General features: G+C 38.2%; 1 protein-coding gene across 1 annotated transcript in view; it reads right to left on the minus strand.

Annotated features, from left to right (window-relative positions):
- Positions 1–14,132, minus strand: part of LOC107692692 (aryl hydrocarbon receptor nuclear translocator 2) — a 98,224-nt gene that overhangs the window by 40,415 nt on the left and 43,677 nt on the right. Inside the window, exons 9-12 of the mRNA XM_016491888.1 lie at positions 11,962–12,047; positions 6,500–6,576; positions 2,876–3,010; positions 1,943–2,017 (exon numbers count right to left, since the gene is read on the minus strand). Of these exons, the coding sequence (XP_016347374.1) occupies positions 1,943–2,017; positions 2,876–3,010; positions 6,500–6,576; positions 11,962–12,047 (373 nt within the window). The remainder of the gene's footprint in view (positions 1–1,942; positions 2,018–2,875; positions 3,011–6,499; positions 6,577–11,961; positions 12,048–14,132) is intronic.

Genomic DNA, 14,132 nt, shown 5'->3' on the forward strand with positions numbered 1-14,132 from the left:
GGCGGAAACTATCTCTGCACTGCTGCAGACGCGCTGCCGGACAGCAACCGTGTGCAGTGAACGCTTTAATCCGTTCACATGAGCGCGGAAAAAATACGCACCACATTCACACTGCAAACGGAGTAATGTGAACCTGGCATTATGTGTGTGCGCTGCGAGTGTGCATGAGCGCACGGTCTCCAGGAGAACACGCGAGCGCTGAATGGTTAAACACTGGCAAGAATTAAAATGTAATGCAATTTATAAACTTTAGTGACGATGTGACACTGCCTCGATAGTGCAAGTGACAATTCCTGTGTCAGCTGTGCAGCGTGCAGCTCGCTTATAGTGCAGACGCGATGTGTGGTGATTTGAAGCCATTTGCGTATTTTGAGAGAGAAAGAGTGAGAGCGTGGTGATTCACTCACGCTGTTTGTGAAATTACGTCTCACACAAGGTTTTCAAATTACTTTATAAGTTATTTAATGAAGAAATATGAAGGCGAGTACCTTACCTTCAGCATTATAATTATTTCACCCGCGCAGGACAGAGACTGAGACGGTGCCGCTGCATGTCGTGCCAAACCTTCTCATGGCAGCGTCATCAGCTTGAGATCGGTTTTTTGAGATCGGCCTTTTTAGAGACCGCCGATCAATCATCCAAAGCAATTATCATCCGATAGTGATCGGTAGCCGATCAATCGGAGCACCCCTAATCATATATGCAGATGGGAGAAATCTAGAGAAGGATAAATATCACTGCAACACTCCAACGATCTGGGCTTTATGTCGGAGTGGCCAGACTCAATCTTCTCCTCAGTGAAGACACATGAAAACACACTTGGAATTCAGAACCTCAGACTGAGCAGAAAGTTCACCTTCCAACAGGACAATGACCTTAAGCACACAGCAAGAGTGGCTTACAGACAACTCTGTGAATGTCCTTGAGTGGCCCAGCCAGAGCCTGAGCTTGAACCCAATCAAATAATTCTGGAGAAACTTGAAAATGTGCATTTGCTCCCATCCAACCTGACAGAGCTTGAGAGGTGAAGAGGTGAGGAGAAGAATGGCAGATAATTGCCAAATGATGATGATCAAAGATTGTCGCATTAAACAAAAAAAGACTTGAGACTGTAAAGGTGCTTCAGCGAAATATTTAGTTGAATACTTATGCAATGTACTTATTTCAGTTTTTTTATTTTTAATAAATTTACGAAGTAGTGACAATTCTGTTTTTGCTTTGTCAGTATGGTGTATGGAGTGTAGATTGATGTGGAAAAAAAGTAATTTAAAGCAGTTTAACATAAGGCAGCAACATAACAAAATGTGAAAAAATGAATGGGGTATGAATACTTTCGCAAGGCACTGTACATGACGTTGCATGTTCTAATGCACTGCAATTTTTAATGGTTATTTTTAAAGAATCTGTCTGTTGCATTCATTTGTGCTTCGTCTTTATTATGCTAGATTTATTAAAAAGTTGTAGGAAGTTCGTACACATATTCCCAATTACAATTCTTGAAAAATAGCCTGACTACATGGCGATTTTTGATGAAAATTCACTGATCACTTCAAATGCTGCATTTTGCACTGCCTGCACATTACAATACAAATAACAATACGTGTGCACATTATTTTTGCCATGACTAGCTCGACAGGAATTGTTGCATTTATTTTAGGGATGTGCATCTCAAATATTTCCTTAAAAATCTTTTTTTTTTTTATTAAGAAGAAAATGGCATCATCTGATTATATGATGATTCTTAATTTATAAAAGAAGAATATTATTCTTAAGAATGTTTTGTGAATCCAGCCCTAGTAGACTCAATTAGCCCTTATTTCTTCTTGAAAAGAACATCGAGAGATCTCATTTATGATGTTTCTTTCCTACAGGATCACGGTGCTGATGAATGTGTGTAGGACTGGATCAGTCCTGGCGGTTGGGTTTGCTTTTGTTGGTGTACCTGTTGGAAGCTCTCTCGGAGGTGGCTCTGGTCCTCCGGGTGGCAGAACTCCAAAATGTCTTTGCCAAGAAGATCCTGTTCAAACCCAAGAAAAGGAACAGTCATATGAACGCTTGATTCATACAAACTCTTTGTACTTGTTAAACAGAGCACAGACAGCATCAGGGTCATAATGAATAATAACTGGAAAATGTTGACTATTTCAAGAATAAACCTCCATATTCTCTATTATTCAGAAAACAGCCTGCCTGACTTGTCATGAATCTGTGATTGAAGTCATATCTGAACTAAACAAACAGGGCATAAATATCATCAATACATTGTTTTAGCTACTGTGCATTAAAGGTGCAGTATGTAATATTGACAGATGTCGGTAGAAATGGATACTGGAGTCTAAACACAAAATATTGGAGAGAATCATTTCTCCCACCCCTCCTCCTCAGACTCGAGGCTCAAATGGGTTGCCAGATTGAGGACACGCAACATGAATGAGAGCAACTGACAACGGAAGGCGACAAGCCTTACACTGTAAGCTGATGAGTTGATCTATCTGCATTTTAATATGCCTTTGGTCATAGAGATCTTTAAATGGATGCTGAGGCTTTTTTCGTCACAATTTCTGACCCAGTTAATTTCCATGGCTGCAATATGCTGTGTTTTCTGACAACTGGCAACCCGGGGTGTCGAAATACTATTGGTTAAATTGGCAGTGGAATCACACAGACAAAAACAAAAACAGACATTCCGACATGGAATGAACATTTCAAAGTAGAATAACTGTCTGTAGCATTGTTTTTCGAAGAAACACGTTTGTGAACTTAGCATGTTTCCTAAATATCTGCAAACATATTATGGAAATTTTATGCTGTAGTACAGTTTAAAAAATTACATATAGCACATTTAATATAAAGCTGCGCATTCAGTGAAACTGACCTGAGGCTGATAGCCAATCACGTTGATGCAACGAGGGTCCACAAAAGTGATGATGCCATCTGAGTTGTGGCGGGAAAGGAACTCCGTCGGCACAGAGAGTCCGTTCATATCCATGGAAACTGGTGAGCTGGTCACCTGAGAGACGAGATAAAGGGATTTTTACACAAACAGATAGTCAGGATGCTCAAACAAATAGATGCATGTTTTGTAGTTCCGCGCTATCATGGGATTGTGGAAGAATTAGTTACAACTGTCTATGCACATTAAGATGTGGGAAGGTATTTATTGAATAAAAATCACATTTAAATGCTAGACATATCAAAAAGACATGAACTAGACACATTTTGAAACATTAAGTATCCAAAAGTTGCAGAAGTTGTAATAGTTTCTGCAGTGAGTTTGTTATTCGAGAGCCGACAAGGTACTTTTTTATAATGATAGATGAATTAAGTTCCCAGAAATATGTGACAAGAAATATGATTAAGTTAAGGTAAAGGACAGGTTCAACATATCCTAATACATCTTCTGTCCAGAGTTTGCCTGCATGTGCACAACAACTCCAGGAGATGTGGGTTCTTGCTAGGAGGTTGCTATGCAGTGGTTTTAACGTTATGTCCACTAGGGTGTTGAGGAAGCTTACTAATATGTTGCTATGCAGTTGCTAGGGTGTTCTGAATGGTTACTAGCCTGTTGCTATGTGGTTGCTAAGGTGTTTTAGTTGTTAGAATGTTGCCATGTGGTTTCTAAGGCATTGTAGTTGTTAGAATGTTGCCATGCGGTTGCTAGGGTGTTCTAGTTGTTAGAATGCTGCCATTACTAGGGTGATTTTTAAGTAAATAAAAAAAGAAAGATATTTTTTTTTTTTAGAATGTTGCCATGCGGTTACTAGGGTGTTTTGTCGTTAGAATGTTGCCATGCGGTTGCTAAGTTGTTCAAGTTGTTAGAATGTTGCCATGCAGTTACTATGGTGTTTTTTTAAGTAAAAAAAAAGATAGCTGCTAGAATGTTGCCATGCAGTTGCTAGGTTGTTATAGTTGTTAGAATGTTGCCATGCAGTTGCTAAGGTGTTCTAGTAGTTAGAATATTGCCATGCGGTTACTAGGGTGTTTCATTGTTAGAATGTTGCCATGTGGTTACTAGGGTGTTTCGTTGTTAGAATATTGCCATGCAGTTGCTAGGGTGTTCTAGTTGTCAGAATGTTGCCATGCGGTTACTAGGGTGTTTTTTAAGTAAATAAGATAGTTGGTAGAATGTTACCATGCAGTTGCTAGGGTGTTATAGTTGTTAGAATATTGCCATGCGGTTGCTAAGGTGTTCAAGTTGTTAGAATGTTGCCATGCAGTTGCTAAGGTGTTCTAGTTGTTAGAATGTTGCCATGAAGTTGCTAGGGTGCTCTAGCTGTTAGAATGTTGCCATGTAGTTTCTAAGGTGTTATAGTTGTTAGAATGTTGCCATGCGGTTGCTAAGGTGTTCTAGTTGGTAGAATGTTGTTGCCATGAAGTTGCTAGGGTGCCCTAGCTGTTAGAATGTTGCCATGCAGTTTCTAAGGTGTTCTAGTCGTTCAAATGTAGCCATGCAGTTGCTAGGGTGTTCTAGTTGTTATAATGTAGCTATGCAGTTGCTAAGGCGTTTAAGTTGTTAGAATGTTGCCATGCAGTTGCTAAGGTGTTCTAGTTGTTAGAATGTTGCTTTGTGGTTGCTAGGATGTTCTACTTGTTAGAATGTTGCCATGCAGTTGCTAGGGTGTTCTAGTTTTTAGAATGCTGCCATGAGGTTACTAGGATGTTCTAGTTGTTAGAATGTTGCCATGCATTTGCTAGGATGGTCTAGTTGTTAGAATGTTGCCATGCAGTTACTAAGGTGTTCTAGATGTTAGAATGTTGCCATGCAGTTGCTAGAATGTTCTAGTTATTAGAATGTTGCCATGAGGTTACTTGGATGTTCTAGTTCTTAGAATGTTGCTTTGTGGTTGCTAGGGTGTTTTAGTTGTTAGAATGTTGCCATGCAGTTACTAGGGAGTTCTAGTTTTTAGAATGTTGTAACGAGCTTACTAGAGTGTTCTAGTTGTTAGAATGTTGCCATGCAGTTAACTAGGGAGTTCTAGTTGCTAGGGTGTTCTAGTTTTTAGAATGCTGCCATGAGGTTACTAGGATGTTCTAGTTTTTAGAATGTTGCCATGCAGTTGCTAAGATGGTCTAGTTGTTAGAATGTTGCTTTGTGGTTGCTAGGATGTTCTACTTGTTAGAATGTTGCCATGCAGTTGCTAAGGTGTTCTAGTTGGTAGAATGTTGTTGCCATGAAGTTGCTAGGGTGCTCTAGCTGTTAGAATGTTGCCATGCAGTTTCTAAGGTGTTCTAGTCGTTCAAATGTAGCCATGCAGTTGCTAGGGTGTTCTAGCTGTTAAAATGTAGCCATGCAGTTGCTAGGGTGTTCTAGTTGTTAGAATGTAGCTATGCAGTTGCTAAGGCGTTTAAGTTGTTAGAATGTTGCCATGCAGTTGCTAAGGTGTTCTAGTTGGTAGAATGTTGTTGCCATGAAGTTGCTAGGGTGCTCTAGCTGTTAGAATGTTGCCATGCAGTTTCTAAGGTGTTCTAGTCGTTCAAATGTAGCCATGCAGTTGCTAGGGTGTTCTAGCTGTTAAAATGTAGCCATGCAGTTGCTAGGGTGTTCTAGTTGTCAGAATGTTGCCATGCGGTTACTAGGGTGTTTTTTAAGTAAATAAGATAGTTGGTAGAATGTTACCATGCAGTTGCTAGGGTGTTATAGTTGTTAGAATATTGCCATGCGGTTGCTAAGGTGTTCAAGTTGTTAGAATGTTGCCATGCAGTTGCTAAGGTGTTCTAGTTGTTAGAATGTTGCCATGAAGTTGCTAGGGTGCTCTAGCTGTTAGAATGTTGCCATGTAGTTTCTAAGGTGTTATAGTTGTTAGAATGTTGCCATGCGGTTGCTAAGGTGTTCTAGTTGGTAGAATGTTGTTGCCATGAAGTTGCTAGGGTGCCCTAGCTGTTAGAATGTTGCCATGCAGTTTCTAAGGTGTTCTAGTCGTTCAAATGTAGCCATGCAGTTGCTAGGGTGTTCTAGTTGTTATAATGTAGCTATGCAGTTGCTAAGGCGTTTAAGTTGTTAGAATGTTGCCATGCAGTTGCTAAGGTGTTCTAGTTGGTAGAATGTTGTTGCCATGAAGTTGCTAGGGTGCTCTAGCTGTTAGAATGTTGCCATGCAGTTTCTAAGGTGTTCTAGTCGTTCAAATGTAGCCATGCAGTTGCTAGGGTGTTCTAGCTGTTAAAATGTAGCCATGCAGTTGCTAGGGTGTTCTAGCTGTTAAAATGTAGCCATGCAGTTGCTAGGGTGTTCTAGTTGTTAGAATGTAGCTATGCAGTTGCTAAGGCGTTTAAGTTGTTAGAATGTTGCCATGCAGTTGCTAAGGTGTTCTAGTTGTTAGAATGTTGCCATGAAGTTGCTAGGGTGCTCTAGCTGTTAGAATGTTGCCATGCAGTTTCTAAGGTGTTCTGCTTGGTTGCTCAAATGTTACTATACAGTTGCTATAATGCTCCAAGGAGTTGCAAGCATGTTGTCATGCAGTTGCCAATTTTGTTGCCATATACATCAGAGATCCAGACATACCTGCAGTCTTCCAATCGCAACCAAGCAGTATTTGCTGGTTTGACCTGCTTCCGTGTCTTCATCCGGAATGGTCATGCCTGGAAAAGACACAAGAACAGTCATTTGTCCGAACAGCAGACTGAAAACATGTGGAGATCCCGATGACTGACATGTTTATTCCTACATCATTTTCTAATGAGACGCTCTGTTGCAACAGTACACAAAGACCTGTTTGGGAATCTTTGCGCAAAAACGTGCTTTCGATCCCACTAATAGCATCTTCTCAATATTTTTGTCCACGTCTCCCTGACTCATCAGGAGTTTGTTCATGCATAATGATTTATTTTAGTCGTCTAAAACCAGTAGCAAAGCGGTTATTGTTCCTGGACGTTGTCGTGCCGTGTTTATGTGGAGTATACGGGACATGAAGTCAGGCAGATGGGAATCAGGGCGGAGGAGCGATTCCTGTCCTGGAGTTTAAGCAGGAACATGAAGCATTTACTCTCTTTTTAATTACATTAACGATTTCTCGTTGACGCACTTCCTTCTTTGCCTTGACCTCATTATGGTTGGCGGCTAAAAAGCTTTTCAGCATACAATGATCTTTGTGAATGACTCAAAGAAGAGAAAAAACAAATGAGAAATAGAAAATAAAAGAAATGGTAGACTCTCACAATTTATAAGAACTGCTATAAAAAGCTGTATCTGTTTTCAACAGAATTGTTTTTATTATAAATTTTGCATATTAGATTACGTTATTTTCAACTTACTTTATCCTTAAAATATGTTTTACAATACAAAAAAAATTGGCTCAACCAATCATGTGAGTGAGGGGTGGGGCTATTAGCTTGCTCAGCCATTAAAGTGCAACAGTCCCAGAAGTAAAATATCCTATTCATTTTCTCCATAGAGGAATTTATTTTGAAAGATAACTTTTAAAAACAGACCTACTCTGATCTCAGAAATTGAAGCCATCAGCCCACATCATTTCAACTTATTTACAGAATCATGTGTAACAGCTGAATTCCTGGTGAAAAACTACATTACCCATGATTCTGCAGCGATATCTCTACCAATCAAAGAACTGTGTCAAGCAAAACACGCCAAAAGAACACTTTTTCCTATTCCCTCAAACTACTTATTTTGCATTAACATAAAATATATTGATTCCCTATATATAAAATCAACATTTTTAAATTAATAGATTTTATATTTTTCCATCATTTCTATCGATGTCATTCACAATGCTTCATGGGATTGTAGTTCTTTCCCTTCCTTTATGAAAGCTTGTATACAGTCTTGTACCTTTGTCTTTTTGTCTGGTTTTTGAATACTTTTTTTGCTTCAATTCAAGGTTTATAATGTTGCTATTCACCTAGTAAATGGTTGGTTTGGTTCATAACTATTTAACAAAAATGTTTTTATAAAGCCCTATGGGAAAAATGAATGAGAAAAATACACCCGGAAACAAGGCCACTGAAAAACTCTTTCACTCTATTGCAGACTGACTTCTCAAGGTTAAACTGATTCAAACCAGTAACTTTTGAGTCTTTTTGACCAATTCATTTAAAGAATCGCTTCATAAGACTCAACACTTGTCGTTCTGTATATTTCTTTTCATACATCCAGCAAATATATGCAGTACAGAATAATATAAATACAGAATAGAGAGACATCTGGTCAATTTATTGTCTCATTGTCATTATTTCATGGTCTGTTCCCACGTTCACACTGCAAACTGTCACCTCAAGTAAAATACAACTCAATTCATCAGCGGCGCATGGCTGTGCAGGGAACACTAGTTCGCAAAACTAATGACTCTGTGCTACAAATAAACAGGAACGGTATATATATCACGGCATAAATTACACATTCAGGGGAAAAAAACTTCTCTGCAAACAGGCTGTATACTACGGACAGATGCACCGATGGTTTGAATTAATTTACTGCCTTTAATTGGCACAAACTGACATTATACAAGCAGACAGAATTCATTTGGTCGCATATCAAAGTAATAAAGAGCACATAAAGACTTGTGTTTGTTTTGCAAACGCTATGGAACTGATCGATAATGCATATCAGGGCCATCTGGTGTGGCCAGAGCGCTTCCTAACCGTTAATGCACTGATTACCATTCAGCGTGATGAAAACGATACAAGATGTCTTCGTTTAGATCACCGCATTCCAGTATGACACCATAATGGCTGACAATCAAGCGTTGCTGGTTATTTGTATCCTTACTTTGTGCCATTATGCAACAAACAGGATGTCCAGCATGTGCGATTAATTTTTACGACGCACACATATGTTGGAGATGCGCTCGGAGGATACTTGGACAACCTCCAGTAAAGATATGAGGCTAAAAGTTCAGGTTTTTGAGTTCAGGTTTGCTCAATTCTCTGTCCATTTCTTCCTTTCTCACTGCACACATGCTGTTGTGCTAATAGGAATCACAGGCCGGGGGGGATCTAGCGTGCCGGTGTCATATGGGAGTCATCCAAAACTCCAGACAGTTCTGCGGACTGAAGGATTCTAACGGAATTTAACACCGAATTCCAGAGTTCTGGTAGTTCAAGAAGTTCAAACACATGTTCCAAACAACTAGTTCCATTAGACTTCAGAATGCAAGTTGAAGGTTACATTAAGCAAAATGCATCCATAATGTTGCTACTCCGTATTTTTACTCAGATACTGAGTAAAAAAAATTAATTAATATCAACAAGTGGAACCTTGTTGTAAAAAGTTACTGATAGAAAACATTTACTGGTTCCTCTGAATCATTTGCATCAGTACATGTTGATGCTGAATGTAAGTTAAAGGGATAATTCACCCAAAAATGAAAACTGTCGATATTTAATCACTGTCATGATGCTCAAAACCCATAAGATGTTGGTTAGTCTTTGAAACACAAATTAAGATTTTAATGAAGCCTGAGGTCCAGAATCAACGAGCACAGGACGCATGGATGAGCTTTGGTGTTTACTAGGGATGCACCGATACTGGTATCGGTATCGGGCCCGATACTGAGCTCCTGTACTCATACTCGTTAAAATGCCCCGATACCAAACGTCGATACCACACAGCATGTGATAAGTGCCATATTCAGACAAAGAAACACTGACAACAGACAGCAGAATGGAGTTATTAGAGATTAAGGATGTCTACGAAGTATATGTATGCAATGAATATAAAACATTCAGTATTAATGCCTGTATAGCTGATTTGCGCCAGCTGATAAGCAAAGCACGATGAGTGGATTGAGTGCGCAGCGGCGCAGATGCGCGAGCTTGTCGAGTGAATATACCTTTCTCACAGACATCACTGGAAAGTATGTTGTTCGTTCGGATATGTCAAAAAGAAGTAAGTAAAACAATGCACAAGTTACTTAATGGTAGGGAGGGAGGGAGAGAGAGAGAGAGAGCGCGCACTTCTGTTGTGTGATCGTTATTGATGTTCGCTCACTTAGCACGCATCATTTGGATTAAAACTAAATCGTAAATATAAGACAATTTATAGAGGCATTCACTATAAACGTGAAAATAAATGACCCTTAAGCATGCACGACTTTCTGGCGAAAGTGAAACTAGCAGCCTGTGTGAAATGCGCTAAGCTGTACTGTACTTGTCCCTCTCATTCTGCACCAGTACAAATACGTGCAAGCGTTGCGCGTTTTGCTTGCTTCATGAGTGTTACAGTTCAAATATCACAGTTAGGAGATTTATAGCGAGTGGTTCCCTGCATTTTTACAGCAAATCGCGTGATTACTACAAATTTGGGACCGAAAATTATTCAGACCGAGTCTGGGAAAAAATTTAAGTTCAGGTTTGCATGAACCTGGTTGACAGCATGCCCAGGAGACTATATGCTGTCATTAAGGCTAAGGGTCACCTGACAAAGTATTGATAGTTGTGTAAATATTGACAGCTGTATGAATAATTTTTGGCTTATTGTAATCCATTACATACATAAGTTATCTGACATTATCAAGCTGAATTTGTTCTGACACAGTTTAACTGAGTTCTTGTCATATTTTATTACCATTTTCTAAACTATAGCGAATAAACTGTGATAATGTGAGAAATGTTGAAGGTGTCTGAATAAATTTTGGTTTGACTGTATCTATTTGATAAATGAAGTTAACCAACTAACATTATACATACTCTTTTGGTTTCTGTACCCAATATTTTAAAAATGTACAAATGCAATGAAAATATTGGTATCGGTACTCGGTATCGGCAAGTACCAAAAATAAAAGTATCGGTATTGGGCGAGTACTGGAAAAAGTGGTATCGGTGCATCCCTAGTGTTTACCATATGTCTTCACTACATAGTGTATATGTGTTTATACATTAAATCTGTTCATCATATTAAGTGATTGTATCTGTTCACAAGACTTGGATTAAATCACTTGATTCATATGGATTCGTTTTATGGTGCCTTTTTAATTTTTTTCAGATCTTTTAAGTTTGGGTGACCTCAACTTTCAAATCCTCAGACATTGAGAATGTCTCAATTTGTATTTCAAAGGTTAACCAAAATGCAATGTCTTTGGAACAACATGAGGGTAAATAAATGATGACAATTTAAAGTCAAACATGCAGTGATTCAAATGATTCAATTAATCTTTTTTGGAACCAGCTAATTTACATGTATCAATAACAATAACAAGTTCCACTTGCTAATACATTATTGCATTTAATAACATATTAGCATGAACTAAAAACATAAACCGTAATAAACAATAAAGAATTTGTATTAATAACTAATTAACAAAGATTATTATATACTGTAAAAATGCGTTGCTCATTGTTCATTAATACACTGATGTTACGTAATAGGACCTTATTGTTAAGTGCATAAAAAAAGATTTTTGAAGTTGCAAATAAAAACAATTATTGTAGTACCATTTAAATTACTTTAAATTACCATTTCAAAATTTCATGTTTAATTCCGTGTTTCTTTGTAATAGTTTTTAATTTTACTAGCAATTCCTTAGTGAAAGTTGTTTCTACACCTATTTCCTTTCTTCTTTTTTTTTACATTTAACATCAAAATGCAGAAATGCAAATGATTCAGTGAATCTTTTTTTTGTAAACAGTTCACTTCATGGTTCACTGAATGGTTTCTTTTTGTTAGTTCAATACTGGTACACTTCTGTGCATTTGTTTGTGTTTAAGGAGATTAAACATGTTCATTGCGTTAAGTGAGGCTTCAGATTGTAAGTCAAAGTTTTTATGTTGACCGAAACACATGCTGCTGCTCCTGATTAAGATATTAAGTTGCATTTAACAACAAAAGTGCATGCAGAGATGCAAATGACTCAGTGAATGTTTTTTTGGAAACAGTTCATTTGCATGTACCTTCTGAACAAACTAGCTTTAGATCAACTTTTATACACTGGTCCACTTCTGAGTATTTGTTTGCATATTTGTATGTTTCTCTCTCATTCAGTGGCTTTGAACCAACTGTGTTTGTGTAAGTACCCGCTGGTGGCCAGGCCTTGATGTAGCCGGTACAGTGCACAACGGAGTACTGCGCCTCCCCCTCCTTAGACGGCCCAAGACCATTCCTGTGAACGAAAGAGACACAAAGAGAATGAAACAAACAAAACATGTCTGGTACTCATGTTTGGTACTTCAAAGTTGGCATTCGGTCATATGAGGATTACGGGCTGCAGGATCTGATTTGGAAAGCCAGCACGAACATCAGCAAAAATGTTCCCTTTAGCATTTCACATCAAAACATAAAAACAACATGACTCCATCTGCACACATCAAGATGATTGCAGATCTGCTTTCCTAAAGCTTGTATTTCAATATCACTACTGTTCAAACGTTTGGGGTTGGTAAGCTTGAATGTTTTTGAAAGATGTTTCTTCTGCTCACCAAGGCTGCATTTATTTGATCAAAATTACAGTAAAAACAGTTAAAATGACAAGTTCAAATAACTCTTTTCTATTTAAATATATTTTAAAATGAAATTTATTCCTGTGATGCAAAGATGAATTTTCAGCATCATTACTCGTGTTCACTTAACATTTCTATGGAGTTGATTTTTTCCCCCCAGATTCTTCAATGAACGGAAAGTTTAAGAGCTTTTATTTGAAACAGAGCTCTTTTGTAACTTTATAATTGTCCTTACTGACATTTAAAGATGTCCCCCCCCCAAAAAAAAAAACCAACAACAATAGAGTACATTAAATTTCAGCTTGGATTAAGTAAATTTTAGCTTTTGTTCAACATTTCTATTTCGGATTTATATTCCTATTTTAAGAATTAGATAAAAGTAATGTAATTTCTATGCCAATAACACCAACAAACAGAACTGTAAATCATGACTATTTTGTATGTCGAAATGTAATGGATTGTAGCACTGACACATTGAAAAGTAATATACTTCAACACAGAAAACTATGTACAGACTTTAAGTAAATAACATGAAGAGCAAAATAACATTTCCAGAAATCTTCACAAATTAGTCTGCTGAACTTAAGAGATTTTAGAAAAGCAAGGGGAAACCAAATTTGCACAATATCCTTGGACTCTGAATCAGACTTTTTTTTTTTACCCCATCCATTAATACGAAGCACTTCGTGCACCTTTCTCATAATGTTCTTCATGCGCTCTGTGCACAATCCCATCCCCTGTCAAATCAGTCAAGATTAGATTTAGATTTTCCAATTACTTTGCGTTAATTAATTAATTTCTGCTTATTTCAGTTTGCAAGCTCAACTGATAGCTATGCCATGGCATTTAGTTTGCAATCATTATTTAATTCTTGTCTATGAGCTCAACTGCGTGAGCAACACCAGGTCATGGGTTCAATTCCCAGGGTAAACACAAAGATCAAGCACATTCCTTTAATGCACTTAAAGTCATTTTGGATAAAAGGATCTCCCAAATGGAAATGAAAACCAATTTTATTTTGTTTTAGATTTAGTATCCAACAATATCCCTCATCCACATTGGCCCTTCTCACCTCTGTGTGTTTTGTGAACTGTACATTTGTCATTTTTGCATAAACATTTGACATGCATGCGCCATTTATCAATCAGACATCTGCAATGCACTTTTCTCACAGATGTTCCTGGAAGAGGTGATTCCTGCATTCCAGAGCTGTCAAAACCCGCAAAACACACAGCGCTGCAAGTTTGATGCAGACGAACAACACGCCTGCCGCAGAGAGGAGGGCATCGGGTTAAACATCAGGGGTCAAAGGGCAAATTACAGGAGGGAACACTGGCGCTACATTCTTAAGAACAAATTCTAAGAATTTTCTTTAAGGAAACAAGATTCCTAGAAGTCATTCATGTAATGTCAAAAGTCCTAAGTGACACAGAAAAGCGCCGCAAGACAACTAAGACAAGAGTTTATTTAAAGGGGTCCTATTATGCTCTTTTACAATGTCTTGAATTTGTTTTGGAGGTGTACTAGAACATGCGCTCATGCTTGGTGGTTCGAAAAACGCATTATTTTTTACATAATTTACATTATTACAATACCTTTCTCCCCAGCCTGGCACAAACGGCTCGATTAGTTCCGGGTTTGATGAAGGCCCGCCTTCCGAAAAACGAAATGTGATGTGATTGGTTAGCTGTCCCAGTGCATTGTGATTGGCGAACAGCTTAGACGGTGTTTCAGTACTGCCCCGCCCC

This window comes from Sinocyclocheilus anshuiensis, unplaced genomic scaffold (assembly GCF_001515605.1).
Source record: "Sinocyclocheilus anshuiensis isolate Anshui unplaced genomic scaffold, SAMN03320099.WGS_v1.1 scaffold45, whole genome shotgun sequence".
NCBI classification, from domain to species: domain Eukaryota; kingdom Metazoa; phylum Chordata; class Actinopteri; order Cypriniformes; family Cyprinidae; genus Sinocyclocheilus; species Sinocyclocheilus anshuiensis.